Consider the following 21,386-nt stretch of genomic DNA (forward strand, 5'->3'; position numbering starts at 1 on the left):
TTAAAGTACAGATCCCACCGCTGCCACCAGTGTAACGAAATTTTGGTATGGAGAGGGCGATTGGTATACTGAGGGTACTTAGTTTCCGTTCCTCGTTTACTCTCCTCAAAATCCGTTATGCGGTTGGTAAGCGTGCCTACTGGTAGCCAGTGTACTGGAAATCATGTAATTAATTGTAAGCTATTGCGGAACAAGAAATACTAGAGTCACAAGTCACAAAGACCACAGGAGGCATCATATGGAGTTTGTCCAATTTATTTGTGAAGAAAGTTATGTCCACCACGAAAACTACAACGAAAAACTTATGATCTACATGCTGAAACTCCTAAACGAACAAGCTCTTCAACTTGGCATAAACAAGTCTATTTATACTGAGTTCGCCTGTTAGCGGCAGCGAGAGTGGCCTTCCTGTGAGCAAGCAATCTGACCTTACGGACAGCTGTCGCCGTCCATCACTACGAGGACGAGGGCGTGTCCTTACGCGTCCCTGTCCTCACACGACCCTGTCCTTAGCTGGGGTCGCATGCGGACGCGTCCTCTCGTTACGTAATACCGAGGTCGCATGCGGCATCCTTGCTTTTTACGACACGAGGCCACTGCTCGCGGACGCGCAGGCTGCAGGGTCAGAGAAATCACGAGGGAAGGTGAGATGAAAGTGCAAGCAAGCAGAAATGAAACGATAGCGTGGATTAGAAATAATAGTCAGCAGAAAACGAGAAGGAGGGCTACAGGCAGTTGAGACAAGTAAAATTTACGAGAGGACATTTCGAGGAGAAAGTAGCAAGGATCGTACGAGGACAGAGGCCGATCGTCGAGCAAGGACGAAAAGAACAAGGATAGAGGGAGGACGAGAAGCAAGGATAGAGCGAGGACGAGAAGCAAGGCCTGATATAGAACTCAGTTTACTTTCAATATCAATTTAAATGCAATTCTATACAACAATACATAAAAATAAATGAATATATATGGAATATACAGAACATACGATGTAAATGCTATATCATGAATTATGTCTCAACAGAATTCGTAACAATATATATATATATATATATATATATATATTTAATTATTTATTTATTTATCTATCTATTATGTGTGTATGTATAGTATATATATATATATATATATATATATAATGCTAGTATTCATTTGGTTGCCTTGTCCGCAAACAGACGTATTAATTTTGGTGTGCGGTGAATTGCAGATATTACAGTGGTATAGGGCATGTTATATGATATACATAATTATATGAATATGTTATAGTATTTATATATATCAGAGATGAAGATAAAGAGGTGTGTGTGTGTAAATTTAACAATACTTATCAGTCAGTATACTGATTAATAATTTTACATTGAATGTTTCATTCCCTAACTCACATTTCAGAACTATTTTGGAGCACTAAAGAGGTATTTTTGCTTCATCTACAAATGATAAATGATGCTCTTAAGTTGCAGGGTTCTTTTATAAGTTCAGGTTGGTCATCTTTATTAGTCTATTTCAATCAACATTTTATTATGACTTCAAGGAAGGACATTGGTCCCTGCCTGTCTCGTCACAAAATGGTGGCAATGCCATCATGCATACTTGTATATGATGATACTCTATCACTGGTTTGTATCAGTATCAGCATAAAACGTGTAGATGAAAACACAATGCACTATTAAAGTTATGTGTAACAGCAAGCATTTAGCATGTTTAGACACGGATAGTTTTGACAGATTGAAGTACACGCAAGTGTTTTGTGAGAAGTCTTCCCATCAATACAAGCAAGCTTGATCCAATCTAATCATCTGGATGATTCCTAGTCCCTGTGGAGCCGGGAAATGTGCAAACGCCGGGAAATGTGCAAACGTCTTGCCAGGAAATGTGCAAACGCCGGGAAATGTGCAAACGTATCGCTGGGAAATGTGCAAATTTCATCAACGGGAAATGTGCAAACATGACGCCGGGAAATGTGCAAAAGTTCAATTTTGCCGGGAAATGTGCAAATCATTTACTTTAGCGATATTGTGTATAAAGATAGTAGATAAACTCCATATCAAGACTGCCCATGAACTTCCACCATTTAGATTTTCTTAATGAAATCCTTGACAGATTTTCAACAAAATTGGCAGGTAGCACGATTGTGGCACTGGGATCTCAAGTTGTTTATATAGTAGCCACCCCCCCCCCCTCCGCCACCCCCCCCCGAAAAAGGGGAGGGGGCCTCAAAGTCCCAGAACTACGGTATTATCGAAATTCTTCTTGTATCATATAACCAAATAAGAATGAGCTATAGGTTGGTTCGTTAAAGATATTGATGGCAGGAGTTCACGTTTAATGGCATATCCAGGGATGCAGGGCATGGGGCCATAAGTGGGGAGGAGTCTTCAAATTGAAACCTCAGATTCCCTAAACTAGTGCTATGAAGACATTAATGACTGAAATTGCATGTTTGATTATGACGAATCCAGGGGTGTCCGGATCGCGGGGGGGGGGGGGAGGGGGTGAGGGGAGGAGAGGGATTTTCTACATTTTCAGTATCTTCTTTCAAAGTGTAGGACAGATTTTCACTAAACTTGTCAGATAGCCACATTAGGTGATATGATCTTTATGAATTGAAATTAGCCCCCAATCCCCCCCACCCCCTACCCCCGGCCGAAAAGGGGGGGGGGGGTTGAAGCCTCAGAGTCCCTAAACTCTGGATTTTTAAGAATCTTTTTCTGTCGAACAAAAAAGAAGAAGATAGAGCTAGGTTAGTGCATTGAAGACATTAATGACTGAAATTTCATGTTTGATTATGGTGGATCCAGGGGTGCCCTGATTGGGGGTGGGGGGAGAAGAAGTGATGGAGAGGAGGGGGATTGTCCACATTTACTGCATCTTCTTGATAAATCTCAAAAAAGATTTTCACCAAACTTGGCAGATACCATCTTTACGGTGATATGGTCTTATATGGTAAAATGAGCCCCACCCCCTCCCACCGCCAAGGGGGGGGGGGGGGGAGTTGAAGTTTCAGGTCCCTAAACTCTGGAATTTGTAATCTTCTTCTGTTGAACCGAAGAATATGGAACTACGTATTATAAAGACACTATAGATACTAAAATTTCAGGTTTAATTTTGACGGGTCCAGGAGTGCCCTGATAAGGGGTGTGAGGGGGAGGAGGGGGATTTTCCACATTTTCTGCATAGTCTTGTAAAATCTATGACGGATTTTCACCAAACTTGGCAGATAGTATATTTATGGTGATTCGATCTTAATTTGTTAAATTGAGTCCCCCCCCCCCCCCACCGACAAGGAGGGGGGGGGTTGAACCCTCAGAGTCCCTATTCTCTTGATTTTTTTTTTTACTTCTGTCGAGCCGAAAAGGTTAGTGCTGTAAAGACATTAATGACCGAAATCTCATGTTTGATTATGGCGTGTCTAGGGGTGCTCTGATGGGGGGTACAATAGGTGAGGGTGAGGGGGAGGGGGTGCTGTTCGTTATTCCGAAGGTTCGTTATTCCGAAGAGTCGTTAATCCGAAACACGCAAAGTCCCTATACCTGGAGGTTCGTTAATCCGAAAATTTGTGGCGTTATTCCGAAGTCTGGTTCATCCGTAAATGAAATTCGGAACAACGAACCTTCCGAATAATGAATCTTAGGAATAAAGAGCCTTCGGAATAGCAAACCTTCGGAATAACGAGCTGTAACCAGGGGGAGGAGGGGGATTTTCAAAATTTTCTCCATCTTCTTGAACAATCTATGACGAATTTTCACCAAACTTGGCAGATAGCATCTTTATGGTGATAGTACTGTAAATACAGTTAATGCATGATGTAGGTTCAAGTTTTCTATGACAGATGAAGGGATGCCCAAAAAGGGGAGGGGGTAGGAAGGAGGCTTAATTTTCACATTTTTTGTCTTTTTCCTGAAAACTCAAGAAGCATCCCTCGGATAATAAAATAATATATCAGCTTAAAAAAAAAAAAAAAAAAAAAAAACTTCTATACAAAAATGATGGAGCTAATAGAGTGCTGGTGCCTGTTATGGTAAGTTAATTCATGAATTAATGTTAAGTGCGGCGGAAGTGGATTTGTCACATATTCAGTTTCTTCTTGAAACCCTTACATAATAGATATTTGCCAAGCTTGAAACGTAGCGTAGCGTAATTTGTCTAAATGAGCGCTGCCCCAACCCCTAAGGTGGGAGGAGATGGAGCCCCCCCCCCCCCACCCCATCTCCGCCCCTTGAACTTGAAAGGGAGCAAGACGAGGGGGGTGGGGTCGTTCGGGTGGAATTCAGAAATTTATTGAAAACCCTATACATATATGAAAAAAAAACGGAATATTGTTACAGTCAAGTTCACTCAAATGAATGCAAGGTGGTCTCAGTAAATTGAAATTAACAAATCTTCCGGGTTTTTATTAGGAAATCATTTAACAACCAGTTTCCAACCGGAATAACAAAATTGTTGTTTAACACATTGCAGCGAAATCAACCACAACAATGAAAGATAGACGGGATCGTTTCAACAAAGAAAACATAAGTTCAGATCGTGTAATACCTGGCCAGGGTTTCACCCTAAGAGAGTCAACGTCGGGGCCCAACTCATCTGCGACGTGGCGGGGAGGCGACGTCAGACGCTACCACGTGGAGAACGCGTCAATACACGGGACGTCGTCGGATCAGCGGGCGACGCTATCTCAGCACAGTTTGCAGCGCTGTGACTATACCAGACAGAAGGGTGTTGGCCGCTGGGTGTGCGGGATCCCTCTCAGCGTCTCGGCGCCCTGTATCGACCTCGGCGCGGCTCCCACTAGTCACCGTGCAGCAATCACAGGTGGGCGTTGGCTCAAGACCGTCTGGTGGTTCACCTGGAAATCGACGAAAACTTATTGTCGCCGTCGTCGTCAAAAGAAAACGGGCTAGAGGCAAATAGGCATGTCCTGGTTTATCTCGCCTCTTAGCACTTAAATTTCACTTAGCAGAACACGTTCCTTGGGGAAAGCAATTCCTCCCAGGATTGTAGACGGGAACGCCGAGAAAGTGATAACGGTCCTCTCTAACCGGAGTCCGATTGTCGACTGACACGACCAATGTATTTTTAACATGAACATTATTACATACATGGAAAATTCCGTCAGGCACGCCCAGCTTAATGTATTCATAACATTAAACTCAACCTGGGCGAAGTGTGTAAGGCTGCGGTTCAAAACGAATGACTCGAAAGGAGATTACGTAACTGGTGGTGTTTACAAACATTCGCGATCGTGCACGTGTGATCGCATACACATGATCATAAGACATGAAGACCACATTGTTAAGTGATTACATGGGCAAATTCGTAACACCCCCACCCCTAAGAGAGAAAATATTGCTCTGAAGTAATATTTTCGTTGCTATGAAATAATATTTTCGTTATATCAAAACACGTTACAAATTTCAACTTCATCGTCCTGCATAATTCGTAACAAATAACAAACATCGGCTACTTCTGAACTTCTTAGGGTATCCACTCACTATATAAGGCAACTGCTCACAAGGTGGCTCAAATGCACACAAAATACACATTATTTAATCAGTTCAGATTATGATAACACGGGAACATTATCGCATGTGTTTCACAACATCATCTCTTCGCTTTGCTATAAGTTTGGCATTCTGTCTGTATTGTGACAGACCTGTATTATAATCTTCTTTCATGTTTGCACATAATGTTTTCATACAAATACCGGTAACAGTTTGGGGAGTAGTTACTGTAAACGTTTCCTGTTAAGGGGAAACACCATAATATTTCAAAAGGAGCCATTTTATTTCTCCTTTACAAAATACTCTCGTTGATATCGTGTCCTGTCGCAAAAGAAAAAACAAACTTTGAACATTGTCTTTCTATTCTTCCAGATTCATTTCAACCCCTCCAGCTATAGAAATATAACACAGCCTAATATCTCTTATGATTTCAACTGTCGTATGCAATCTTACAAGAGAGAGACTTAATGGAATGAAGCTAACATCTCGTCTTAAGACGTTATACAAAATCTAGAAGGAACACTCCCTACTTACTTTTCGGGTAAACAAAACTACACCCTCGACAGTGCATCTGGGATAATGTTAGCTCTGCCAGAGATGTGGGCTATTTTGAGTGAGAAAGGTTGCAAGAGGAGACTCCACCGAAAAAGCCTGCCATTCTTGCTCTTGAACTTCTCCAGAAAGGAGAGTGGGTTGTGGTCTGTGTACACCTGTATATCGCCACCACCACTCCCTGTGTACACACTAAAGTGCTGTAGGGCTAGTACGAGTCCAAGTGTTTCTTTTTCTACTGTGGAATACTTCTGCTGATGCCCATTTAGCTTCCTAGAAAAGTAACTCACGGGTCTATCCACCTGATTTCCATCACTCTGAAACAAGACGGCCCCTACACCGACGTCACTAGCGTCCACGGCTAACTTGAATGGTTTCCCAAAGTCGGGGGCAACCAGCACTGGGTCACGTGTCAGAATAGCCTTCAAACTTTCAAACGCAGTTTGACAGTCAGAGGACCAAACGAACTTCTTTCCTTTCTTTAGCAGATTCGTCAGAGGGGCAGCTATTGTACTGAAATTGTGTACAAATCTGCGATAGAACCCACACATGCCTAGAAAGCGCAGTATCTCTCGTTTCGTTCTTGGCGGGGGAAAGGCCAGTATGGCCTCGATTTTTGCTTCCCGCGGGGAGACATGACCTTGACCTACTACGTGACCTAGATATGTGACCTGAGCCTTCGTGAACTCACTTTTCTGGAGGTTAATGACCAGATTTGCTTCTGACAATTTATCGAAAAGCGCCCTCAGCTGTCTGATGTGGGACTCCCAGGTGTCGCTATAGACTACCACGTCGTCTATGTATACAACACAACCGTCAACATCCCGTGTCACATCATTCATTAACCGTTGAAAGGTGGCTGGGGCGTTTTTAAGCCCAAATGGCATCACCTTACTCTGAAAAAGTCCGTCTGGTGTCACAAATGCCGATATCTCTCGCGCTTCGTCAGACAGGGGCACCTGCCAGTACCCCTTGAGTAGATCAATTTTCGTCACAAATTTTGCATTCCCTATTTGGTCTATGCAGTCTTCAAGTCGGGGCAGTGGGTACGAGTCAGTTTTGGTCACCTTGTTCACTTTACGGTAATCGATGCAAAATCGGTTACTACCATCAGGCTTGGGTACCATGACTATGGGAGAGCTCCATGCACTGTTACTGGGTTCAATAATGTCATCATCGAGCATTTTTTTGACCTCTTCGCGAACCTGATGTCTCTTTTCTGGGCTCAACCTATAAGGGTGTTGTTTAATTGGGTCGGCACCCTCAACGTTAACATGGTGAGTAACTAAAGTCGTCCTACCTGGTTTGTCAGTACAGATCTGTGGGTATTCTCTAAGGAGATCGCCTATCTCACGACTTTGTTCCTCTGTAAGGTGACCTAGTTTCGACTGCAAGTTTTCTAACACCAGTGAATTCGACAACTTTGGGGTCAAGGGTTCAGTGATAGGAGGTGTCATGTCTTCTGGTTCTGGAGGGCCCTCACGATTGCCTACAAGAGTGGTGACACCCACAACCGGCTCATCAGCACGCTCATGATACATTTTGATCATGTTGATATGACAGACACGTTGTCTCTTACGTCTGTCAGGCGTAGTGATGATGTAGTTTACCTCGTTCAACTTTCTTGAGACAACATACGGCCCACTGAACTTTGCCTTCAAGGGCTCCCCAGGAAATGGTAACAACACCAACACCTTGTCACCAGGTTTGAAGCTTCTCTTTTCCGCCTTCTGGTCGGCCCAATTTTTCATCTTTTGCTGAGAGGCCTGCAAGTGTTCTTTGGCGAGATCGCATGCACTCGAGAGCCTACCCTTGAACTCAGATACGTAATCAAGGACATTGACCTTCCCAGCATCGTCCTCTACCTCCAAGAACATCTCCTTAATCAACTTCAGAGGGCCGCGGACTTCGTGCCCATACACGAGCTCAAAAGGGCTATACCCCGTAGACTCGCCTGGCGAATCCCTCACAGCAAAGAGTAGGAAAGCCACACCACGGTCCCAATCCTCTGAGTGCTCTTCACAATAAGTCTTGAGCATGGTCTTGAAAGTCTGGTGAAATCTTTCTATGGCGCCTTGGGATTGTGGATGGTACGCCGTGGATTTCAACTGACGAACGCCCAGTTCGTGCATCACTTCTTGGAAGAGACCAGACATAAAATTGGAGCCCTGATCTGATTGTATCTCCTTGGGCAGACCATAGCGTGTGAAGAATTGTAACAGTGCGTCAACCACAGCCTTAGCCGTGACTTTTTTCATTGGGATGGCCTCGGGAAATCTAGTCGAAACATCCATAATGGTCAGCAAGTATTTATTACCCGATTTGGTTCGAGGCAAGGGACCGACACAATCTATCAGGACTCGACTAAAAGGCTCTCCCACAGCAGGGATAGGAATGAGGGGGGCAGGTTTGATGGAGGGCTGGGGCTTGCCCACAACCTGACAAGTATGACATGTCTTACAGAAGTCTACCACGTCCTTGTGAAGTTTAGGCCAGTAGAAGTATTTCATTACTCTTGACTGAGTTTTCCTAATGCCGACGTGGCCTCCCATGGGAACCTCATGAGCAACTCTCAGTATCTCCCTACGATAGCTCACTGGCAACACAATCTGGTGAACCACTGACCAACTTTCACTGGCTGGCCTGTTAGGGGGTCGCCACTTCCTCATCAAAACACCAGATCTCAAGTAGAAGCACTCCGGCGTCTTAGCAGCTTCCTCCTCGGAAACAGCAGTAAGCAGCAGGCGTTGAAGCGTCGCATCTTTCTGCTGCGCTGCAATCAGGGAAGAACGGCAATACTCGCCCTCATTAGACTGAGCAGAAACATCATCTAAGTTAGCAAAAAAAGTTTCTGCCAACCGAACAGAGTCATCCACAGACTCAAAATCATCTGCCTCGTCATGCTTCACCTGACCGGATTGTGACCTTGTCACCACACAAGCAGGAAATATACCCGGGAATTCTTCTTGCAACTCTTCAATTTCAGGTTCAACAACCGGAACACTTGACACAATTGGTGAGACTGAGACTTTTCCCCCAGCCAAATCGTTCCCCATCAATAAATCAACCCCATCCATGGGCAGACCGGGAACCACGCCAACCGTAACCACTCCAGTGAGTAAGTCACTCTTCAAGTGTATCCTATACAAAGGTACAGAAATGTAGCTTCCCTCAATACCCTGTATCAGTGCGCTAGCACAAGCTGAACCATCAGCAGGCAATCTACTCACATCGCCTACAAGGAGAGACTGTGCTGCTCCGGTGTCCCGCAGGATTCTCACCGGCCGCGCTGCACCGTCACCCGACTGCCAAGAGACCTCACCCTTTGACATGAAGCTGCGGTAACATTCCGACAGGTTATCTACACTTCCAGGGCTATTAGCTCTACGCATGTCTTCAGGACGGCCATGCCCTGAAACATCAACACGAGTTCGTTCGCCCGAAGTTGCGAGTACAGGTTTGGCGCCCTGTTTTTTACCATCCCTTTGTAGCTTCCAACATTGTGTTTTAACATGTCCCTTCTTGGAACAATACTGGCATGTTACCTCGCGCTTGCCACCAACGCGATTCGGATTTTCATCCGACCTAAAATCTGGCCTATCCGACTTCGTATCCGAGCTACCCGATTTACTCGAACTATCCGGTTTGTTCATTGGCTGGGACTGTATGCCTTTCCCAAAATTCCTATTGGGCTTTACTGGGTACGCACCCCCATCAGCGCGTTTCCACTTTGGAGCAAAGCCACCATTAGCACATTTCTGTGACCTATGTAGCAAGTCAAATTCGTCAGCTACTATTGCAGCATTACGCAAGTCAAGACCCTTCTGTTCTTCAATGTGAGCCCTAACATGACTCGGGAGAGAGTCCTTAAACGACTCGAGTGTCATGACCTCTCTAAGAGAATCATACGTGCGTGGGACTTTAAGAGAGGAAATCCACCGATCAAAATTTGCACTCTTTTCGCGCGCTAACTCTACATACGTTTGACCCGGTTTCTTTCTCGCCTCACGGAAGCGCTGGCGATACGCCTCCGGTACCAGCTCATACGCAGAAACGATGACAGCTTTTACTACGTCATAATCCTCCGAGTCAAGTTCTGATAGGGACGAAAACACCTCTTGTGCTTTGCCGGTGAGTGCTGTCTGAACAAGAACAGTCCAATACTCAGTGGGCCAATCAAGTCGCTTGGCCATCTTCTCAAACGCACTGAAGAACGAGTCTACTTCGCCTTCATGGAATTTCGGCACAAGTCTCGTATTCTTAGCTACATCAAAATAATATGTCTGACGCTGCCTAGATTCTAGATCAATTTCGGCTTTGCGCAGCTCCAGCTGTTTGGATTGCGTTTCCAACCTCAGCTTCTCTAACTCAATGCGTGCTAATTCTAGACTAACATCAGCCTTTGAGTGAGCTTCATCAACCGGAACAAGCTTGAAGTGCCTTGCTAAGGTATCAATCAACTCATCTTTACGAAATTTTGGGTCTAGTTCAACACCTACATGGGTTGCTACTTCTTTCAATTCGGCCTTTCTCAACTGTTTAATCTTTGGCAGAGAAACATCACCGTCCACAAAATCCTGCACTGAAAATTCCCTAGACATTGTTCAGTCTACTCAACAATTAACACAGCAATAAAAGCTTGACTGTAAACTTTGCAACAGTAGAACAACAGGAGCACAAAACAAGCTTATTTAGACCTAACTGGACAATATAATATACTGTATAAGGCTTGCGAAATTCGGCTCCAGCGACAAGCCCCCACTTTGTTACGGTCAAGTTCACTCAAATGAATGCAAGGCGGTCTCAGTAAATTGAAATTAACAAATCTTCCGGGTTTTTATTAGGAAATCATTTAACAACCAGTTTCCAACCGGAATAACAAAATTGTTGTTTAACACATTGCAGCGAAATCAACCATAACAATGAAAGATAGACGGGATCGTTTCAACAAAGAAAACATAAGTTCAGATCGTGTAATACCTGGCCAGGGTTTCACCCTAAGAGAGTCAACGTCGGGGCCCAACTCATCTGCGACGTGGCGGGGAGGCGACGTCAGACGCTACCACGTGGAGAACGCGTCAATACACGGGACGTCGTCGGATCAGCGGGCGACGCTATCTCAGCACAGTTTGCAGCGCTGTGACTATACCAGACAGAAGGGTGTTGGCCGCTGGGTGTGCGGGATCCCTCTCAGCGTCTCGGCGCCCTGTATCGACCTCGGCGCGGCTCCCACTAGTCACCGTGCAGCAATCACAGGTGGGCGTTGGCTCAAGACCGTCTGGTGGTTCACCTGGAAATCGACGAAAACTTATTGTCGCCGTCGTCGTCAAAAGAAAACGGGCTAGAGGCAAATAGGCATGTCCTGGTTTATCTCGCCTCTTAGCACTTAAATTTCACTTAGCAGAACACGTTCCTTGGGGAAAGCAATTCCTCCCAGGATTGTAGACGGGAACGCCGAGAAAGTGATAACGGTCCTCTCTAACCGGAGTCCGATTGTCGACTGACACGACCAATGTATTTTTAACATGAACATTATTACATACATGGAAAATTCCGTCAGGCACGCCCAGCTTAATATATTCATAACATTAAACTCAACCTGGGCGAAGTGTGTAAGGCTGCGGTTCAAAACGAATGACTCGAAAGGAGATTACGTAACTGGTGGTGTTTACAAACATTCGCGATCGTGCACGTGTGATCGCATACACATGATCATAAGACATGAAGACCACATTGTTAAGTGATTACATGGGCAAATTCGTAACAATATATACATACTTTTTAAAGAAATTTTCTATACAACCAAGAGTAATAGAACACAATTTTATCACATTTTCAGAAGGTAGATCTATACTTTGATGAAATTTCACGTCTGCTTACTAAATAACGTGGGGGCTACCCTGGTCTTATCCCTATCTTTGGGGTAGGGGAACAACTTTGATTTGTTGTCCCTTCGAACAAAGTGGGATTCTATTACCCTAAAGATGCTACCTCCCACGTTCGGTCAAAGATTTCTCAAGAGGATGCAGAATATGTGAAAATCCCCCCTCCTCCCCCTCCCCCCCCCCCCATAAGGACACCCCTCGATCCGCCACAATCAAACGTGAAATAAAATTTCAGGCATTAATGTCTTCATAGCACTAACTTAGCTCTCTTTTCCGGTTTGACAGAAGAAGATAAAATTGTGTTTAGTGACTCCGAGGCTTCAACCCCCCCCCCCCCCTTAAGCGGTGTGTGTGTGTGTGTGTGTGTGTATGGGAGGGGGCTCATTTTAACAATTAAGTGCATATCACCGTAAAGAGGCAATCTGCCAATTTTGGTGAAAATCCGTCGTAGATTTTTCAAGAAGATGCTGAAATTGTGGAAAATTCCTCTCCTTGCCCTTACCCCCTCGATCTGGAGACCCCTTGATCCACGCCATAACCAAACATGAAATTTCATTCATTAACGCTGTGTCTTCATAGCACTAACTTAGCTCTACCTTTATCGGTTTGACAGAAGAAGATTAAAAAAATTCCATAGTTTAGGGACGCTGAAGCTTCAACCCCTCGCAGCCCCACCCCCACCGCCGAAGGGGGGGGGGGCTCATTTGAACAAATTAAGATCATGATTATTACCATAATCTTGCTATCTGTCAAGTTTGGTGAAAATCCCTCATAGATATTTCAAGAAGATGCTAAAAATGTGTAATATCCCCCTCCACCCATCACCCCTCCCCCCCCCCCCCCGCCGATCTGGGCACCCCTTGATCCGCCATGATCAAACATGAAATTTCATTCATTAATCACGTTAATGTCTTAATAGCACTAACTTAGCTCTAACTTTTTCGGTTTGACAGAAGAAGATTTAAAAAAATCCAGATTTTTGGGATGTTAAAAGTGAAGCTTAACCCCCCCCCCCCCCCCTTTTTCGGCGATGGGGGGGGGGCGCATTTTAACAAATCAAGATTATAATAAGTATCTCACAAGTTGGGTGAAAATCCGTCCTAGATTTTTCGAGAATGTGCTGAAAATGTGGAAAATCCCCCTCCCCCCCCCCCCCCCTCACCCCCGATCAGGGCACCCCTGGGTCCGCCATAATAAAACATGAAATTTTAGTCATTAATGTCTTCATAGCACTAACTTAGCTCTTTCTTTTTCGGTTCGACAGATGAAGAAAAAAAAATCAAGCGTTTAGGGACTCTGAGGCTTCAACTCCTCCCCCCCCCCCCCCCTTAGGACTGGTGGCGGGGGGGGGGCTCATTTTGACAAATACGATCATATCACCATTAAGATGTTATCTGCCAAATCTGGTGAAAATTGTTTGTAGGGTTTGCAAGAAAATGCTGAAAATGTAATTAAAAACTAGAAATGTCTCTATGGCGACTGATGCCTCCGCCATAATGCATGATTCTCCCTATAGGTGTATAGTATAATGTCTTCACAATGTGAGATAACAGTTTCACATAACTGGCAAAATACTGAAATGACAGATTTGTCAGAAATATCTTGAATGTTCACTTTCCTTGAACTACGTTTGCTATAATTGTCTATTAAAGGGTGCAGGTACATGTATTTGGGGAATTGAGGATTTTTACTTCACTTCTGATTGACCGTTTTATAAGTTTATGCATTGAGTAATTTTCAAGGCATAAAGAAAGAGTGTAATTACAGTATAAAATATATATATATATTTGCATTTAAACCTGGCCTTGACCCTTAACCTTTGACCTTTGACCTCTGGCAGGAAATTTCCAAGAGAATCTCCATTAGGTAATATATGTATATCAAGTTTTAAAAATAATAATGCAAGCATTGCATATACTAGTATATGAGGGAAATAGTACAATTTTGACGAGTTGACCTTGACCTCTGACCCATGACTATTGACTCATGACCCCTAAATTCCCTAGATAATCCCTGCCAGTCAGTACATATGTATATACCAAGTTCCATGAAGATAGGCCTACGTTGAACCATTCGTGAGAAAAGTGAAATTGTAACATTTTCACCTAATCTTTGACCTTTTGACCTTTGACCTTATGACAAGAAACTTCCTCTGGAGAATCTTTATGCAGTACATATGTCTACACTAAGTTTCAAGAAAATACCTTTGGGCATTGCATGGATATGGGGAAATACCAACATTTTTAGCATTTGACCTTGACCTTTTGACCTTTGACCTCTTGCCAATGTCACTAAAATCTACTAAACTAATTGCCGTATCATACATCATCCTTGGACCAAGTTTGGTGAAAGCTGCTTCATCCAGTTTTGAGTTATCACGTAAAAAGTTAAATTTTAGGATTTGACCTTGATCTTTGACCTTTGACCTCTGTCCGATTTCACTCAAAAATTAATCAAGTAATTGTCCCACCATACATCATCCTTGGACAAAGTTTGGTGAAATTTGCTTGATCCAGTCTTTAGGTAACGCGTAAATAGATATAATTTCATGACTTGACCTTGACTTTTGACCTTTGACCTTTGGCCGATTTCACCCAAAATCGAATCAAGTAATTTCCCATCATACTTTATACTTGGACCAAGTTTGGTAAAATTCCAGTAAATATTACTCAAGTTATCGCGTAAACGAATGCGGACGGACGTACGGACGTACGGACGGACGGACAACCCGAAATCATAATGCCTCCGGCACCACTTCGTGGCGGAGGCATAAAAAACAAGACACATGGTCGCTAAGACAGGTGGTAAAGATGGTAGTGGTTCGTGCGCAGCTTTGATTGAGAGTTTTTCTTCCATCTCTACATAATATAGGTGAGATGAATGGTTCGCACATTTCCCGGCGACGTTTTGCACATTTCCCGGCAAAATTGAACATTTGCACATTTCTCGGCGTCACGTTTGCACATTTCCCGTTGATGAAATTTAGAGATTTGCACATTTCCCGGCAAGACGTTTGCACATTTCCCGGCGAGACGTTTGCACATTTCCAGGCGTTTGCACATTTCCCGGCTCCACAGTCCCTCCCCCGAAAAAAAGAATAAAATATGGTGGAATATATCAGATGTAACTTTTATGACAGAATGTGTAATGTCTGTGTCTGTGTCTATTATGATGATCAATCTACTTTAATATTGAAAACAATAATCCTATATCAATGGGTAGTGTTGTTATGCTTTTACCTTTATGTCTCTGATTGTTTGTTTTGCCGTCTTACTTCATCAACCGCCATGTAGCATGTCCGGTTATCTACACTGCCAGCGAAGGGGTTACCGAGAGACAGTTTCAGTTCCCTACTGGTTGGTACTTAACAAGCGATCTAGTGTCACTGGATTTTGAAGTCAGCTGCGACGAAAATGCAGAGTTTGCCCTATCAAGTCAGAACACAAATCAGAATGATATGTATCGCATTCGTGAGTAGGCAATTTGGTGTAGATAATTTCAGTTTTTCTGTACATTTTACAGGTGCGCGATCACGCTCACGCACACACACACACACACACACACAAACACGCGTAGTTCTGGTGTGTTTATTTCATAATGCTCCTTATAATGATATATCCTTCCAAACTGAATCCAAACTATCTAAATTTGAATACAACCCTATCTTAAAAAAGATAACAACCAACACCTTTAGCTGAAAAAAGAAATATGAAACTCAATCTTTTTACATGTTCATTGTATATAGTTGTTATTATGCAAGTAAATGTATATCTGAGGCAAGTTAAGGCTGTCATATCCGGCCTTTTTACTGCTGCCTTCGTTTTTATACTTCACTATACGTTTGCAAGATTTTATATCATGTCCAATGCTTATGACATTGAGACTTACATTTTGGAAAGTCATGAGTTGTTTTTGTTCTTTTTTAAGGGGAAGTCAAAATCTGGAAAGCACCTTGTATTTAGTAAACTAAACTTCAAACAAAGAATCAATTCGTTAAGAATCGGAATTCTAGTTCTGAGAAAATAACATGTGATTGGGGATTTTCTAAAAACCTTGGGCAGAAGAATTAGTTCATTACGAATATGATTTCAAACGTTTTAGGTTCTAAAAGATGTTGCAATTGTGAATTCTCTCTCTACAATATACTTAACTATTACGTATATCCTATATCATGTGAATTTGCATGTCTTGTATGACTTATTTTGAGCTAGTTTGTATTTCAGTTTTCATCTCTATTCGACCAATGCAGCAGAGATATGCTTTGAATGAATGGATTGCCCAAAAACCCCAACTTGGATTGCTTAGTCTATATAGTTCCCCTGAGTAAGTCAAAAAACAAAAACAAAAACAAAACAAGATGAAATGCAAGATTGGAAGAAATTGAATCTTTAAACTTGATTTGAGAATTGGGCTTTATCCTAGCAGGGTATGTTACACATATTATAAGAGACTCAAATTTGATTTGCAGAGGTCCGGTTGTTTCATTCTCTCTGGTTTACTTGTTTGTTTGTTTGTTTGTTTGTTTATTCCCTTGTTTAGTTTTATTTGTTATCTCTTTGACTGTTCTTCAGTCGTCGGAGGGGGAGGAGGAGTAGAGACAAATACCCGAATCGCGCTTCAGCGGAGCTGCCCGACACCTTCAGCCCTGTGGAGTAGTTGTCAGACAAACAAACTGATCGTTAGCCCTGAAGCTGTTCTTTCGCTCATCCCGCATTATGACCACTTCTGGTTGACATTTTCCAACGGTCATCTGGAGGTTGGTCGCCATGGAAACAAGATTCCCTTCTTCGAGTGGAACGACCCAAACCCCCTTCCCGTGAGCTACGTTGGGATAGTGTCAGGTGGGCGCTCTGATACGTACTGGAAGTTTCACTCGTTTTGTTGAGTCACCAAACGACCAAAGCACCAAAGGATCAATATTCCGAATGTTTATTAATCCGAAATACGAACAGACGGTGCGTAAAGTGCACTCCCGCACTCGGGACTGGCAGTTTTCTTTCGTTATATAGAAATCTCGTTATGACCGAATAGTGATGAATAATGCTAACTTTAGTATCTGAATTTTTATTTTGTTATAACGAGAGTTTCGTTATTTCCGCGTTCGTTATAAGAGAGTGCACTGTAGTTACAAACCATCGGAATTAAGAACTTTAGATTTCATTTCCAGATTAATTCGGAGTAACATCCTTTTATTCGGAATAACGAATGCTCGGTATAACGAACCTTTGGAATAACGAACCTTCTTTCCTTTTAATTTGGATTAACGATGATTAGAAATAATAATGTATCACCAAATTTATATTTATGAATCCATGATATCTGTATAGTTTTATGTTTTAATTGCGTATAATTGTAAGATTATTCATGTTATCGTCCCACGGAAATGTACGAAATTCGGCAATTTAGTCAACTGATTGCAAATTGAGCTTCAATAAACTATGATTATTTCAGTCCATCATCTGACATCCCTAATCTATTCAAACAAGATGGATAGAAATCCCGTCGTTTCTGTTGATATCATTTGACTAAGTATACGGCAAGTTTGATAGGCGCCTTACTTCACAGTGAAACATATACATATCACAATGTGGAAAGTCTATGTAAGTGTATAAGACTCATGATTAGTTTCTTGACTGAGTTGGGGATCTTATATTACAAGGTCCTCAACTAAGTCAAGATACTAATTTGAGCTATAATAATATGATACGACTGCATATATCTCTCTACATGAATAATTCATATTGTCGCTATCATCTGAGTAACACATTAAACTTCAATATTATTTTGTAAGTGTATCAGTTTGACCCAAAGAGAAACTCATATCACCGTGTGGCAAGTCTGTGTAAGTGTATTAATTGGACGAGATACATAATAATATCAACGACTCAGTTGAGAAACAAGCCAGAATGATATGATAACATGAAATGTAGTGTAAATGAATAGTCTAGACTGTTTTGTTTTGTTTTGTTTTTCATCTGAGTAAGAAGGTGAAGTTCGGTTGGGAACATCCTATACCGCCACGGGAGCCTTCAGATATTTCAAGGTAAAATTCAATATAGTTTCATATAATTATTGTACATTATTTGACTCATAAAGCAGTGTAGATAAACTTATATCGCAGCGTGGAATGTCTGTTAAAGTATATTGCAAAGACTTATCGTAAGCCAAGCCAATCAACAATTTACCTGATAGAAACCAGTTATTTTAAGCTTGAGTGATAATGATAAGATATGATATTATATTTAATATTTCTGTACATAACTAATCTTTACTTTTGTCATCAGTCTGACGAGTAACTAAAGTTCATTATCGTTTTCAGTAGAATATAAGGTGTATCACTTGGCTGAGAGAAAACTTATAACACTGTGTGGCAAGTTTGTGTCCGTGTATATGTGTAAACGTACTATAAGAGGATGCACGTCACGAGACCGACACCCACGAGTCATAAAGCTCACAAGTCATACCGCTCACAAGTCATACCGTCAACTAGTTATACAGCCCACGAGTTCGACACTAAGCAGATAAAGCCCACGAGTTCGACATGAAGTACAATAATCCCATGACTTATACAGCCCATGAGTTCGAGCGCCACCTACAGACCAATTAATTGTATAGGGTGTCCAGATGATGGCATAAGGAGGATATGAGATGGAAAAGAGAGTTGCTCGGGTGTAATTACCCCGTTAGTTACCCTCACTCACCCTCTGTACTGTTCAAGATCCTTAATTGTGTTTGCGTGTGTGAGTGTTTGTGAAAAAAGATATAAAGTTCAGTAAAATTGTGCATTAGATCTTTCCATATCAATTTCGAAAATGTCCAAACACCCTTGTTTTCCTTTCCGCAAAACACATACCAGCATTCATCTACTTAGAGAAAAAAAAATAATATAATGTGGAAATGCAGATTAACAAACTAGAAAAAATACCATGCAGTCCAATGAAGTTTACAAGAAAATGTTTCACGAAATAATCAATGTTGCAGTGCACACCTACTTTACATGATATGGAGGGGGAGTAGTCATCTGCAAATGTGTTGATTTAGTATAAATTCACAGAAAATAATATAATCATCATTAATATGAACGTAGCGTTAAGGATTCGCAAACAGAAGATGCGTCCATGAAAACAGCTATTTTATTTCAGGAAGAATGTACTGTTTTGAGGAGAATAATTTTACAAACACAAGTCATAAGGTGAATCGCTGCGAAAAAACAACAAACGTTTTCAACCATCGAATGTCATACATTATAGTTACAGAGAAAATTACAAATTGAACACTAAGCAGGCGGGTATAAGCAGGCGGATAGGATATCTAATAAGGCCTACTTAGTAGGGCAGATTTATAGTGAAGCAAGAAAGAAGAGGGCGAAAAAATGAAACTGACATCCTGTCTACCGTCTAGCTAGAAAGTGGGAAAGCCTATTAAAACAGCATGATGGCATCTAAAATGAAATCATTATATTTTATCGTTCCTGTCCTCTATTACTTTTTCGTACATTTTTTTTTTTTTTGGGGGGGGGGGAATTGGTCACATGAAGTGGACAACTTCATTAAAGCAATTTGTAGCAATGTTGCTTCCCATAGTGTGACAGAACTGCCCCCTTCAAGCCACAAGTATAGAAATACACAATTGATGTCGTTGATATGTAGATGGTGTTGTCCAATTAGTTACAATCTCTAGCTCGATAGCGTGACGAAATAGCACCCGCCAGTATGTAATTCGAATTTGATTGTACAGTATAGTAAACTTATCTTTTTTTATTCACAATGTTGTTATTAATTTTCGTGGTATAACAATAACTTTAGGACATTGAAGATAGCAGTTATAATCTGCGATGTAGTACCGAATTTATACACAAGAGGGGGCTATAACACAAATGGCACCACTATGGCACCATAGTGCATGGGCTCTCCATGATAACGACTTAGTGTTCAGAGCAGTGGACATGAAAAGGCAGGGGAAGAATAACATTAGAACAAAGAAAAAAATAAAATCACAAACTCTAAAACATTAAGAGTTCGGACAAATTTCATTTGAAGAGGAAGACGTGAAGAAAACTCACACCTCAATCCTCATCTCTCCGCTTAATAATCTTTTGCTTTCATTTAATAGGGCATATGCCTTATCCGCCTTGGAATACGAATTAACATAACAATGTTGGAATTTCGGAGCTTGGGTATTCGATCCAAGTTTGTCGTGTCACTGCCGACAACCAGGGATATAGCCTGGTGGTAGTGTAGCTGTCCGGAAAGCAGTAGGTGACAGGTTTGAATCCGACTCGTTCCCTTTTTCTTATTTGTGACCCTGCACCACAAAACAAACAAAAAGTCGCCAGACATGAAATTTTAGTTAAGAGCATATTCTGAAAGAGCAGACTTTAAGCTTTAAAATGATGTATAACTCAAATCAAATAGACTCTCCTAACCTATCTACATAATAATAGAAAAGAAATTATAGAAAGAAGGAAGACACTCAGGAAAAGTGTAAACTGAGGAAAGAGGCTCTGAAGTACAGTGTCTATTCAAGTGCTTAATCTTTACCAAGCCGTGCTGGCTGTGCGATGAATGGGACAAAAACAGGATGTAAACCACCGGAGCAACAACAATGAAGGAATTATGATGCTTAAATGAAATTAGACATGCCTTATTCACATATTCTGTAATAAGTTAATGGCAACTTTCAAAGTAGTAGCGTTATCCTTTCAAAAGTTATAGGAGGTGAAAGTGAAAACTGTGTACGAGGTTTTTAAAAAATGTAAAGGAGACTCCAAAGACACAATTAGTCACACTATTCTGCCAAAAAATGTTCGAGATAAACTGCTAAAAACACACTTTCCTGCCCGTTTTATGATCCCAAATTTTAGCATAATGTAAAAGAAGACTTTCTCTTTCAGAAAATATGAAAAAGTCAAAATCGGCTCGGTTGACCCATTTCACCTATTTTCAGTCCTCATACAAAATCAGTGTGTGCGACTTTTTGTTCGTTTTGTGGTGCACGGTCACATTTATTTGTTAGATCAGCATTTGCGATCTTACAAATTTCATTTCAAGAGGGAGACAAATTGAAGACAACTTCAAGAGATTGAAAACAATAATAATAACAACAACAACAAATAAATGTAACACTCGGTACAATCATTCCTTTTTTTCATACTGTTAACGCCTCTGGGAAAAGGGGAAAAAGCACTCGCGCTGCGGAGCCGCGCTAGACTGGGCTCTCTGCACCCTCCACTCGTGAGAGAGGACGCTTTGGGAACATAGCGGCCCACGTACATAACACGAGTGTTCATTCTCGGCCGCGCTACAAAACAACACGTCGACCAAAAAAAAAAGCTCTCGTTCGGTACGCATTGCTACAACGCTTCTCCATAGGAACAATATTGCTCTCCAGCTAAACACCTTCAATCGTAATGTGATTCACAGGGTATTTCAAGCGTCGATTACTCTGGCACTCA

At 41.9% G+C, this 21,386-nt stretch overlaps 1 protein-coding gene across 1 annotated transcript; it reads right to left on the reverse strand.

The window, feature by feature from the left end:
• Window positions 1-6,046: 6,046 nt before the first annotated feature.
• LOC140235798 (uncharacterized) lies at window positions 6,047-10,648 on the reverse strand. The gene has a single exon (XM_072315799.1). The coding sequence runs from the start codon at window positions 10,646-10,648 to the stop codon at window positions 6,047-6,049; it is 4,602 nt and encodes a 1,533-aa protein (XP_072171900.1).
• Between the last annotated feature and the right edge of the window lie 10,738 nt (window positions 10,649-21,386).

Source organism: Diadema setosum, chromosome 12, assembly GCF_964275005.1.
Source record: "Diadema setosum chromosome 12, eeDiaSeto1, whole genome shotgun sequence".
NCBI classification, from domain to species: Eukaryota; Metazoa; Echinodermata; class Echinoidea; order Diadematoida; family Diadematidae; genus Diadema; species Diadema setosum.